This window comes from Bombina bombina, chromosome 2 (genome assembly GCF_027579735.1).
Source record: "Bombina bombina isolate aBomBom1 chromosome 2, aBomBom1.pri, whole genome shotgun sequence".
Classification (NCBI taxonomy): Eukaryota; Metazoa; Chordata; class Amphibia; order Anura; family Bombinatoridae; genus Bombina; species Bombina bombina.
The window spans coordinates 66,662,770-66,676,983 of record NC_069500.1 but is presented as its reverse complement, the minus strand read 5'-3'; the positions used below and the strand labels follow the sequence as shown (position 1 = coordinate 66,676,983).

The window sequence follows — 14,214 nt, the reverse complement described above, 5'->3', positions numbered from 1 at the left end:
CAGGGCTGCTTTTTATTCCCAGTCCGGCCCTGGCTCCCGCTATGAACTGCACAATTAAACTTGTCACATATGTGTCACTGATTTGTGAACATGCAACACTTAAAGTCACAAGAAAACTTAAATGAAAATGATTCTTTCATGATTCAGATAGAGCATACAATATAAAATAACTTTCCAATTTACTTCTATTTTCAAATTTGCTTCATTTTCTTGGTATCCTTTGTTGAAAGAGCAGATTTTCACTAATGGGAGCTAGCTGAACACATAAAGTGAGCCAATTAGAAGAGGCATATATGTGCCGCCAATACAAAAAAACAGCAACAACCCCCTCTGAGTGCTCACTGTGGAAGGCAGTGCAAGCTTAAATGAATGGCGCTACTATAACTTGTTAACTCACTCTATGAACTGTGAGCACAAATCATCATAGGCTAACACACTATTTTGTTGTTCAGTACCACTCAAACATCATGACCCAGTGTTCTGCGCTTTACAGCTCACTCCGCTCATCGGTTCTTCTGCTACTGCCTCCAGTTGTCCTGTGATGCAGATGTCATGTGACCTCAACTCCAAGTTTCTTAACTTGCTCCTCCATACAACTGGGAGCTAAGACTCGCTACTGACTAACTTTGTGAGAAGGAAATAAGGTGGATCTCTCTCCATATACAAAATCTTCAAAATTGTATTTCAATATGTTAAAAACATCTCTAGAGTAAAAACACATGCATAGCTGTGTTAGTCTAACGCGTTTCAGCTTTACAGTCATACTCAGACTCTGTGTGTGCAGCCACCAACTATCAGCTCCCTTTACTGTATTGCTGCTCCTTAGCCTATATAGGAATGATTTTTAACCAAGGATACCAAGAGAAAGAAGCAAGAAAAGCTGTTTAAAATGATGCAGAGCTTCATCAATCAGCACTTGTAAGGGGTTAAAGAGCTTTGAAGAACACATAGCAAATGAGTTTGACATCTTAAATACATTAACACTTTGTTTGTTGCAGTTGTTTTTCAACAGCCAAACTCCACCCCTCACTTGCCAATCAGGATTTTTTACAGGCATTATGTTGGTAAAATCTGCATTGTTTTGCTGTTCCTTGTCTGATAATCACTGCTTAAATCAAAATTCTATAACTCTTAATTTTCTTTCTTCAACTACAAGAAACTACAAGAAAAGGGGGTAAAATACATAAAAGTTTATGATACAGTTGTTTTACTACACATAATTAAAATGTTTACATCAAAACGTCAAAGTAAACCCCTTGTAATCACAACATTTTCCTGCAGATTTGCAACAGATTAACATATTAGCATAGTCTGTTTTTATTAGCACAGATTAACACCTTGTGAACCCTGTCATGTGCTGTTTTAATTTTCAGGACTGGAAAATTTAAAATGTCCAAACTAATTGCACAAAAAAGGGGACAAAATGAAGTATACTGCAAAGTTGTTTTACTATAAAATTATATTACAATCTGAAAGTGTTTACTGTCCCTTTAAAGTAACTTGAAAGTAACTTGAAAGTGATTCAGCATAACTGTAAAAAGCTGTCATGAAAATATCACCTGAACATCTGTATGTAAAAAAGGAAGATATTTTACCTCACAATTTCTTCGGCTCACCAGAGTAAGTGCTCTGTGAACAGTTAGAGCTGCTGTAAAGCTGCAAATTGGGAGAAAAAAAATCAGCCAATCAGCAGTGCTGAGGTCATGTAATTGTGCTCCTGTGATCTCATGAGATTTCATAGTAAACTTTCTTAAACTGAATAGGAAAATAACATGACTGTACCTGCACATGACAGATGCACACTCCCTTGCAAGTCCTGGGTCTAGCATTCTGATTGGCTGCTTAAAGTCTCTTTACAGTGGGGTATGAATACTTTGGACATTTTGAGGTAAATATCTTACTTTTTTACATAGAGATGTCCAGGTAATTTTTTTCCACTCAGCTTTTTACAGTTATGCTGCATCACTTTCAAGTGCTTCAACATTTGGGAATCACGTCCCTTTAAGTTGGATAACAGTGTTGAGAAACTCTGTGGTATAGGCAGCAAAACTGAGAAGAGAGTGGCCATACCTCCCTGAGGCATTTGTAGATAGGGCACACAAGTACTCTGAAAGGTTCTCCTGTGCTGCTCTTCATGGTGCCAAATACTTCACACAGGAAGGTGATGAACCCAAGCCATCGCTCTACGTCTGACCGATGCAATTCCTCTCGCACAGAGAATTCCTTCTGCAAAAACACACACAAAACCACAGTCAGTAAAACATAGGTTTACCAGGCGCAGACGGTTGTCTGGGGTTAAAAAAAAAGAAAGAAAAAAAAGAGGAAACTGCTTCTGCAAACAGATAATGAAAAAAGAGGAATTTGTTAAAACAACTTTTATTTAACTTTTGAAACAAACATAAAAAGAGGAAACCAGTACAGCAAGATGTGGTAATAGCACAGCAAGACCGCAGAACAGACCGTTTCTCAATGCGCAAGTGTTATCACACTTTGTGGCATGAAATATATCGGAATGTTGACATAATAATAGCACATTTTATAACTGTTGATCTTAGTTTACAGTTCCATAATGTGAAAAACCCCAAAACAAAGTAGATGGTTTAGTAATTTCAGATACACAGATATTTGTTTTTAGGTTTTGTTTCTCTTATTAGTAAATTTTTCTTTGCATTTGGAAGGTGCCTGCATTTTTCAATATGATTGGCGGCTGTTTTCGGCTCCTAACAAACGATGAATATTTAAATGTTTCATGTACTTCTTACAAACTTATCGATTTTGCCGGATGCTTCTTTGGTACGTAGCAATAAATAATTTAAATTATGTATAAGGTCTAGACTGTCCCTTTAACAGCTGCCAATTAACGCAAGGAATAATGCTGATCAGATGTGAGAATAAATTAGTAATTACAAGTGTTAAATGTAAAAATGTTTGTGCTGTCATGTGAATAAAACAGTACAGCTGAATAACTTATACACACTTAAACAAATTCAACAATTTTTATTCTTCACCACTAACCAAAGTTTAACCCTTTAATGACCATAATGTACCCTGTATGTCACTGGTCGTTAAGGGTTTTTTCAGGACATAATAGCACAAGTCTAGCAAGAACACGCTATTAATGCCCTCCCTCCAGCAGGCTTTGTGGAATAGAGCAGTCTCAATGCTGGTGGCAAGACCATGCTATAAAACAATCAAGTCCCAAAAAAAGGCCAGTGACATACAGGGTACGTCGGTGGTCCTTAAGGGGTTAATGAAAACTGGCAAAATATCCTATTAAATAGTGATCAGTGCATAATGTTGTAATGTTATGTGTCTCTCCTTAGCATTCAGAATTCTGCATAGATAGATGAATAGCTCTCAATCTAAAGTTGGCCTTTCTAAAACTCTAAACAGAATTTTTGGTGCCTAGGGCAGCACAAAACCTTAATATGCCACTGAGATAGAGCATGCAATTTTAAGCAACTTCTAATTTACTCCTATTACCAATTTTTTTTGTTCTTTTGGTATCTTTAAATATAGCCACCAATCAGCAAGTGCTACCCAGGTTTCTGAAGCAAAAATGGTCCAGCTCCTAAGCTTACACTACTGCTTTTTCAAATAAAGATACCAAGAGAAAGAAGAAAAAATCATTATAGGAGCAAATTAGAAAGTTGCTTACATTACTGATTTTTCAAATAAAAAAAGAAAGTTTCTTAAAATCACATGCTCTATATGAAAAATTGGGTTTCATATCCCTTTAAGCTTTCAACAATAAAAAACAAAAGAACAAAGCAAATTTGATGATATAAGTAAATTGGAAAGTTTAAAATGGCATGCCCTATCTGAATCATGACAGTTTTTTTATTAGACTGTCCCTTTAAAGGAATAAACATTGAATATTTTTGCTTGACCCAGGACTAGTAGGGCAATGTGCATCTGACATGTGTAGGACCATACACTTTCTTTTTACTCCTCAATTCAAGGAAGTTTACTCCATAATCTTATGAGATAACAGTTAAACTGTGTGAAATTTTATGAAATTACAGTAAAGTGTGAACTGAGTGACAATGCTGAAGATTAGTTATTTTTTACTAATCTTATTTAAAGGGACAGTCTAGTCAAACTTTCATGATTCAGATAGGGCATGCAATTTTAAACAACTTTCCAATTTACCTTTATCATCAAAATTGCTTTCTTCTCTTGAAATTCTTTGTTGTAAGCTAAAACTAGGTAGGCCCAAACTGATTTCTAAACCGTAGAAGGACGCCTCTTACCTCAGTGTATTTTCACAGTTGGACATCGCTAGTTCATGTTCCTATAGATAAAATTGTGTTTGCTCCCTTAGAGTTATTTATGAGTCAGCACAAATTGGCTAAAATGCATGTCTGTTAAAGAACTAAAATAAGGAGCTTAGATACAAGGTAATTACAAAGGGAAAAAACTGTGTATTAATATAACTGTATTGGTTATGCAAAACTGGGGAATGGGTAATAAAGGATTATCTATCTTTCTAAACAATACAAATTCTGGGAGTAGACTGTCCCTTTAAATACAAAAAAACCCCAGGTATACATCAGTAGACATAATTAAACGTTTGCTTTCTCACAGTTGTATCAAGTATAAAGTGTCCCTTTAACACTTTAATAATAATCTGCTGGCACCCTCTGATATAATATCTTTTTTACGAACATCAGCCTGAGGCAAAACAATGTGTAAACATGTTGCCTTATTATATGTTTGTAATTATGAGGGTGGGGGTGAAATAAAGTTGGCAAACATTTCAAATGTGATAGATTCAGATGAGTTATTACCGGAGCTTCTGGGATTTCACAATCATAATGGGATTTAAAAAAAAAAAAAACAATTTAGAAATATCTGTAAAACATCACCTACATTTTTGACTGTACTTTTGAGTTCGAGTGACCCCCCCAACAGTACTGACTGAATTGTTCAGCTGTTAAAAGCTTTAACAGAGACCAAATATTATTATTATTATCGGTTATTTGTAGAGCGCCAACAGATTGCCTTCCTGTTATTTTGTTGCCTTGGTGCGATTCCAAAGTGCAGCAATGCAAAGGGTTTAAACGTTTACATTTGGTCTTCATGTTATTGCGGGTCAGACGCTACAGCAGGTACAAGACGTGAATACAGCAGCAGTTTGTTTTAGACACAGGGTTGATTCGATTGCGTTGTGTCTTTGACAAGTCATTACATCTCCTCCCAATGAATTTAAATGGCTGTCGCTGGAAATACTAAACATTTGGGACCTCAAAACCACAGGATGGAAATGTCTTCCGTTTGGCTTAGTGTTGTGTATCGAGCGCCACCAGCCACACGCACATTAGATATATTTATCCATGTAACATTTAAAGAACAAATAAAAATAAACTAAGAAATAAAAAAGCTATCACAGGTATTGCTAATAGGTAAAACAGGGGTACCATAGGAGGGGCACAGATCATCTGTACCAGGCTAGAAAGACAAAGGTTTGATTCTGCTGACTTAAAGGGACATGAAACCCATGATTTAGGTAGAACATACAATTTTAAACAACTTTCCAGTTTTCTTCTATTTTCAAATTTGCTTCATTCTCTTGGTATCATTTGTTGAAGGAGCAGCAATGCACTACTAGTTGCTGAATGAACACTTGAGTGAGCCAATGACAAAAGGTTTGACCTAGGTTCTTTGCTGCTCCTGAGCATTCCAAGATAAACCTTTCAGCAAAGGATAACAATAGAAGGAACCAAATTAAATAATAGAAGTACATTGGAAAGTTGTTTAAAATTGTGTTCTCTATCTGAAGACATTTTTGTGTTTCATGTCCCTTTAACAGAGTGTTTTTTTTACAATAGCTGAGAATACATTAGCTGTTTATATATTTATTTGCCTCTCGAAATTTATGTTTTATAACTATTAAAGGGACAGTCTAGTCCAAAATAAACTTTCATGATTCAGATAGGGTATGTGATTTTAAAAAACATTCCAATTTACTTTTATCACCAATTTTGCTTTGCACTCTTGGTATACTTAGTTGAAAGCTAAACCTAGGTAGGATCAAATGCTAATTTCTTAGACCTTGAAGGCCGCCTATTATCTGAATGCATTTTGACAGTTTTTCACCACTAGAGGGCATTAGTTCACATGTGCCATATAGATAACATTGTGCTCACGCCCGTGGAGTTACCTAGGAGTCAGCACCGATTGACTAAAATGTAAGTCTGTCAAAAGAACAGAGGGGGCAGTCTGCAGGAGTTTAGATACAAGGTAATCACAGAGGTAAAAAAATGTATTAATAAAACTGTGTTGGTTAAGCCAAACTAGGGAATGGGTAATAAAGGGAGTATATATGTTTTCAAACAATAACAATTCTGGTGTAGACTGTATAAAAATTGCTTTACATTTAAAGCTCCTTGACTCTTTAATCCATAAGGGTTAATTTTACTTTAATTGAGCTAAAAGTAAACTTTTTTTACACTATTACAGAATGTTTTTTCGTCTAGGGTGCGATAATTAATGACAGTATCTGAATAAAAAATAAAAAAATTGTAGTAGCTTTAGTTTAAAATAATTTTTCTTGTTATTTAGGGTGATTCTTTAATGTACGCTCAATCACTTGGTCACTGCGGTTGTTTTGGCTGCGCTAAATTTAAGTATTTTTTAACCCCTACAAGTAATTTAAAGAGAACAAATGAATACTGACGAATTTAGCCAGTATTTTATTAATTTTCTTTAAATTTCGTGGTGCATTTGTTCGGATATTCTTTTAGTGAAAACAAAATGAATATCCATGATTCATTAACGAATACATATGCCTTTAACATTGTATTAAATTACTATAAACATTGTTGCAAACACAATGCTGCCATAGATTGCAAAAAAACATGTGCGCTCTCCTGGGCTCCTATGAGTCTACCTAGGTTTACACTTCAAAGAAAGAGAACAAAACAAATTTGATAATAGAAGTAAATTGCAAAGTTGTTTACACTGCATGGTGTGTCTAAAACATTAAGGTTTAACCCTTAAGGACCGGCATTTCAGTCTAAAACTTGCCCAAAAGACCAGATAATGTTTAGCATTTTTGCCATCACTCTATTCAAACAGAAATAGAGCCTTGTTTTTTGTTTTTTCATTTACCTATGAAAACTATATATTTTTTGTAGTAGACAACCCAAGGTATTGATCTAGGCCCATTTTGGAATATTTCATGCCACTGTTTCACAGCAAAATGCGATCAAATAAAAAAATTTTTTTAACTTTTTCACAAACTTTGGGGTTCTCACTGTAAATTTACATACTGCTTGTGCAATCATGGCACAAATGGTTGTAAAAGCTTATCTGGGATCCCCTCTGTTCAGAAATAGCATGGCTTAGCCATTGCTTTTTGGTAATTAAAAGGCCGCTAATTGCAGCAGCACACCACATATCTGAAATTCCTGGCAGTTGAAGGGTTATTCAGGTAGCTTGTAAGGTTAAGTTTAGCGGTAGTGTAGAAATTACCCTCCCACCTGATCCCTCCCTTCTCTTAATCCCTACCTGATCTTTCCTAAACAACTCTCTTCCTTCCCTCACCTCCCACTGGTCACCACCATCTTAAGTACTGGCAGACAGTCTGCCAATGTGATGTTTTAGTCCTTTTTATTATTATTATTATTTTCTCCACCTCCCTGATCCCTCCCAAAAAGTTCTCTAACCCTCCGCCCTCTAACTAGTGTCCACCAGCTTAAGTACTGGTAACTGTCTGCCAGAACCCAGTTTTCTATCTATGTATCTCTTTATTTACATTAAAAACAAATCTGTAGTGTAGCTGCACCCCCCCATGCGATCTTTGCGATCTTTTCCCCCTACCCTTTATTCCCCCTCTCCACTCTAGGACCCCCTCTCTACTCTAGGACCCCCTCTCTCTCTCCCTCCCTCTCCGCATTGATATTTTTCCCGTTCCTGCACCCCCCTCCAACGATGTACTGTCCACCTGCCTCCCTAACCCTCCCACACCACCAACGGTCGGCACCACCGCTACCTGATGCAGAGAGGGACAGAGTGTCTCTCTCTGCACTGCTCCACTCATAAATATATATGTGTATAAGAATATACATATATATTTACTGGGAACACACAGTTCCCATAGACCATAATGTAACACCCCACAACCACTCCCTTTAGACCCCAAATACTGCTTTTTGTATTTGGGGTCATTTTGTGGACATTTATAAAATTAACAAGAGATCTAATCCGTTAATTTGATAAGTGCTAATTGGTTACCGTGAGCTTGTGGCAGCAATAACCAGTCACTTGCAGGTGTGCGAATATTTATCGCTCCACTTGTAGTCTAGCCCTAAATGTGGTTTTGCAAGTGAGAGTTTGTATGGAAATACTGTTAGCACGTCTGGTGACACACGGCAGTGCAGCAGTGACAGAAGAAAGAGCACATTATTAACTGTCCAGTGCAAGACGTGGCTATGGTTTGATAATGAAGTGAGGGGATCTCAGATAACATTCCTGAGGAATAGGGAGCGGGACAGTGTGATAGGGATGGAGAGGGGAGTAGGAATGCAGGCCTGGAGGGGGAGATAAGCAGCTCATTACGGTCAGGCTGCCAGAAGACGTGGAAGTCAGGATTACAGTGGCGCTTTGCGTCAAATGGGTGTAAATGTCACAACTGAAACAAAAATGTGCTCGTTTTTTTAAATAAAATCTTTAAACTTAATTCCTACTTAAAAAAAATCACAAATGCACAATATTAAATGTATAATCCTACATTACATCAATATTATCATAATCATTTTGTATCGTAATTAAATGGACAAAAAAGTGCAAAAGGAAAAATGGTTTAATGCGATAATAAAACGCTCTATGTGTTCTGCCCCTGCTAATCAGGTGCTGTACTATGTATACTTAAAGGGACAGGAAACCCCAAAACTTTCTTTCATGATTTGGATAGAACATACATATAAAACAGCTTTCCAATCTACTTAAATTATCAAATTTGCAAACATTGCACTACTGGCAGCAAGATGAACACATCTAGTTAGCCAATAACAAAGGACACATGTGTGCAGGCACCAATCAGCAGCTAGCTCCCACTAGTAAAGGATACGTGCATATTCTTTTTCAACAAGGGATACCAAGAGAACAAAGCACATTTGAAAATAGAAGGGAATTTAAAAGTGTCTTAAAATTACATGCTCTATCTGAATCCTGTAAGTTTACATTTTACTTTCCTATCTCTTTAAAGGGACACTGAAACCAATTTTTTTCTTTTGTGATTCAGATAGAGCGCGCAATTTTAAGCAACTTTCTAATTTACTCCTATTATCAAGTTTTCTTCATTCTCTTGGTATCTTTATTTGAAATGCAAGAATGTAAGTTTAGATGCCGGCCCATTTTTTGTGAACAACCTGGGTTGTTCTTGCTGATTGGTGGATAAATTCATCCAACAATAAAAAAGTGCTGTCCAGAGTACTGAACCAAAAAAGAAGCTTAGATGCCTTCTTTTTCAAATAAAGTGAACAAAGAAAAATTGATAACAGAAGTAAATTAGAAAGTTGCTTAAAATTGCGTGCTCTATCTGAATCACGAAAGAAAAAAATTTGGGTTCAGTGTCCCTTTAAAGAGGCATAAAACGGAAAATGATCTAATGTGTTAGCACACTGTATTATTGCATAATTGCATATAACTAGGTTTTTAACCCCTGCAGCTCCACAGCAGTAATGCACTACTGGGAGGTAGATAATCACATTGCAAGAGGCTTATATGTGCAGCCACCAATCAGCTGATAGCTACCAATAGTGCATTGCTGCTGCTGAGCCTATCTAGGTATGCTTTTCAACAGAGGATACCAAAAAAAAGCTAATTTGATAATAGAAGCAAAGTAAAAAGCCTTTTAATATTGCATGTTTTATCAGATTCATGAAAGTATATTATTAGTTTGTATTACAGGTCCTTGTTCAGATTCTAGTGAACATGAACAAATTGTACAACACTCATCTCACTGCAGACAGCACATTATTTCTTACGCTCTCTTTTTTCTACCATAACAAATTACAAAAAAAATACTCGTCTCTCCAAGTTCCAGCAGAACCCTATCAAATAACATGAAACTATGTCAGCTATTCTGAGAGCTATGCAAAGCAGCAGACATCATCCCAATCAAGGTATAAGAAAAGAATGTTCTGCAACATAACTGCTATAGCACCATAAAGAGACCTTTAATTCAGCATTTCATTTCACCAATTACATTAAATAAAAAATACACTAAGGACACGTGTATGCAATATACATTTGTGATTTATGTAGGCGGCTTTTTCTTTTTCCCAGGGAGGCTGGGTGCCTACATCATGCCCCTAACCTCTTTCTTTTATTATTCAGATGGAGTGTACAATAAAAAAAATAAAAAAAATAAATAAAAGTTTCCAATTTGCTTCTATTAACAAATTGACTTTATTCTATTGATATTCCATGGTGAAAAGAAGGCAGGTAGGTCAGTGTTTCCTGCCATGTACTCTTTAAGACACAAGCACGCTACCTACCTACGTATGCTCTTCAACAAAGAAAATAATTGGTATTTACTGCTAATACTCATTGGCTGACCAGTATTCCCTGTAAATGCCCATAGGCTGACAAGTATTTACTGCTAATGCCCATTGGCTGACAAGTATTTCCTGATAATGCCCATTGGCTGACAAGTATTTCCTGCTAATGCCCATTGGCTGACAGGTATTTACTGTGAATGCCCATTGGCTCACAGGTATTTCCTGTGAATGCCCATTGGCTGACAGTTATTTCCTGTGAATGCCCATTGGCTGACGGGTATTTCCTGTGAATGCCTATTGGCTGACGGGTATTTCCTGTGAATGCCCATTGGCTGACAGGTATTTCCTGTGAATGCCCATTGGCTGAAAGGTATTTCCTGTGAATGCCCATTGGCTGACAGGTATTTCCTGTGAATGCCCATTGGCTCACGGGTATTTCCTGTGAATGCCCATTGGCTCACGGGTATTTCCTGTGAATGCCCATTGGCTGACAGTTATTTCCTGCTAATGCCCATTGGCTGATTGGTATTTCCTGCTAATGCCTATTGGCTGATGGGTATTTCCTGTGAATGCCCATTGGCCGACAGGTATTTCCTGTTAATGTCCATTGACGTATAGCAAGAAATACTACACGCACATGGTACAACTGTATTCATTACAAAAGAAATTGAAACAGGGTTTGCTTCCCATTTTTTTTCCAAGCAAACAAATAACATTTCTACTTGTTGCTTTTCTATAGATAGTACATTTTTGAGTACAATGTCCTTTTATTGGTATCTATTCCAGTAATTACTTGTTGCCAACAAAGAACCAATCGGTGTGTGTGTAAACAGATATTTTAACTATAACCTACAAAATAACAGACAGCTCTCTCTTGCCTGTGCAAAAAAAGACAAATGTGTTTCCTAATGCTTCAGTTTTCTTTTAACTAGACTTTGAAGTAGTTTCCAATTTGCTTCTATTAACAAATTGACTTTATTCTATTGATATTCCATGGTGAAAAGAAGGCAGGTAGGTCAGTGTTTCTTGCCATGTACTCTTTAAGACACAAGCACGCTACCTACCTACGTATGCTCTTCAACAAAGAAAATAATTGGTATTTACTGCTAATACTCATTGGCTGACCAGTATTCCCTGTAAATGCCCATAGGCTGACAAGTATTTACTGCTAATGCCCATTGGCTGACAAGTATTTCCTGATAATGCCCATTGGCTGACAAGTATTTCCTGCTAATGCCCATTGGCTGACAGGAATTTCCTGCTAATGCCCATTGGCTGACAGGTATTTCCTGTGAATGCCCATTGGCTCACAGGTATTTCCTGTGAATGCCCATTGGCTGACAGTTATTTCCTGTGAATGCCCATTGGCTGACGGGTATTTCCTGTGAATGCCTATTGGCTGACGGGTATTTCCTGTGAATGCCCATTGGCTGACAGGTATTTCCTGTGAATGCCCATTGGCTGACAGGTATTTCCTGTGAATGCCCATTGGCTGACAGGTATTTCCTGTGAATGCCCATTGGCTCACGGGTATTTCCTGTGAATGCCCATTGGCTCACGGGTATTTCCTGTGAATGCCCATTGGCTGACAGTTATTTCCTGCTAATGCCCATTGGCTGATTGGTATTTCCTGCTAATGCCTATTGGCTGATGGGTATTTCCTGTGAATGCCCATTGGCCGACAGGTATTTCCTGCTAATGTCCATTGACTTATAGCAAGAAATACTACACGCACATGGTACAACTGTATTCATTACAAAAGAAATTGAAACAGGGTTTGCTTCCCATTTTTTTTCCAAGCAAACAAATAACATTTCTACTTGTTGCTTTTCTATAGATAGTACATTTTTGAGTACAATGTCCTTTTATTGGTATCTATTCCAGTAATTACTTGTTGCCAACAAAGAACCAATCGGTGTGTGTGTAAACAGATATTTTAACTATAACCTACAAAATAACAGACAGCTCTCTCTTGCCTGTGCAAAAAAAGACAAATGTGTTTCCTAATGCTTCAGTTTTCTTTTAACTAGACTTTGAAGTAGCTGCTAGAGTATAAACATCTAATACATCATTATTGTCCACTCCCTTAAAGGGACAGTCTAGTCAAAAGTAAACTTTCATGATTCAGATAGAGCATGTCATTTTAAAAAACATTTACTTTTATCATCAAATTTGCTTTGTTCTCTTGGTATTCTTAGTTGAAAGCTAAACCTAGGTAGACTCATATGCTTATTTCTATGTCCTTGAAGGCCACCTCCTATCTGAATGCATTTGACAGTTTTTCACAAGATGGTGTTAGTTCATGTGTGCCATATAGATAACATTGTGCTCACGCCCGTGGAGTTAATTATAAGAGGGCACTGATTTGCTACAATGCAAGTCCGTCAAAAAATATTAAATAAGGGGGCAGTATGCAGAGGCTTAGATACACAGTAATCAAAGAGGTAAAAAGTATATTAATATAACAGTGTTAAAGGGACACTGAACCCAATTTTTTTCTTTCGTGATTCAGATATAGCATGCAATTTTAAGCAACTTTCTAATTTACTCCTATTATCAATTTTTCTTCGTTCTCATGCTTTCTTTATTTGAAAAAGAAGGCATCTAAGCTATTTTTTTGGTTCAGAACCATGGAAAGCACTTGTTTATTGGTGGGTGAATTTATCTACCAATCAGCAAGAACAACACAGTGTGTTCACCAAAAATGGGCCAGCATCTAAACTTACATTCTTGCATTTCAAATAAAGATAGCAAGAGAATGGGAAAAAATTGATAATAGGAGTAAATTAGAAAGTTGCTTAAAATGGCATGCTCTATCTGAATCACAAAAGAAAAAAATTGGGTTCAGTGTCCCTTTAATTATGCAAAACTGGGGAATGGGTAATAAAGGGTTTATCTATCTTTTTACAATAATAAAAATTCTGGAGTAGACTGTCCCTTTAAATGTATTTTTAGACATATCGTAGGCCATAATTTTCATGTCTTTATTACTGTAGTTTACATGCAATCAACCCAAGTCTGGGAAATCCTTATCAAGTGTCTTTAACCTCAGTTATAAACTCCTTTGTGTGGTGACGTAAATCAGTCATTGTTTGTGTACATATAATTGACAACTGTATGAGAAACCATTAAACAATGGCACTTGTTTTAGTGGCAAAGTGATGTCAGAAGTATACAAACAAATATATGAAAAAAGCAAACAAGGCAGAAAAAGTGCATCCTTCAGAAAAATGTTTAAAGTGGTATAAAGGTGAAAATTGAATTGTGCATGGGAGCATTTCAATTTTAAATAGAAGGATTCTTGCAATATACATCCATTAGCAAAAAGTTTCAAGTAAAAGTTCAGACACCATGAGTATTCAGACACTTTGTACAAAGTCTTCACAGACACAGACTTGAATACTGGTGCACGACACTCACAGCATATGTAAGTAGGCCACTGAAAAACAGTGTTAACATTTACTAGAAGATGGAAGTAAATTTCAAAATGTTTCTATTCAATATTGAAATTCACCGACTTCCTTCAAAAATTTAAAGCGTTGCTTAGGAAGAAAGGGAAAAGGCTTGCGGGTGGAGGGGTGTTATAAATTAGCAGCTATAAGAGACATTTATTTTCATACAATAAAAGATAATATAGGTCAGGAATATAGTGAAAAAAATGAACAAAGGGTACAATGAGTCCCTGGAAGCTGTGCAGCTGTCTGTG

At 36.7% G+C, this 14,214-nt stretch overlaps 1 protein-coding gene across 1 annotated transcript in view; it reads right to left on the bottom strand.

The window, feature by feature from the left end:
* The window catches only part of CTIF (cap binding complex dependent translation initiation factor), a 621,404-nt gene that overhangs the window by 19,070 nt on the left and 588,120 nt on the right, over window positions 1–14,214 (bottom strand). Inside the window, exon 10 of the mRNA XM_053701096.1 lies at window positions 2,071–2,226. Within this exon, the coding sequence (XP_053557071.1) occupies window positions 2,071–2,226 (156 nt within the window). The remainder of the gene's footprint in view (window positions 1–2,070; window positions 2,227–14,214) is intronic.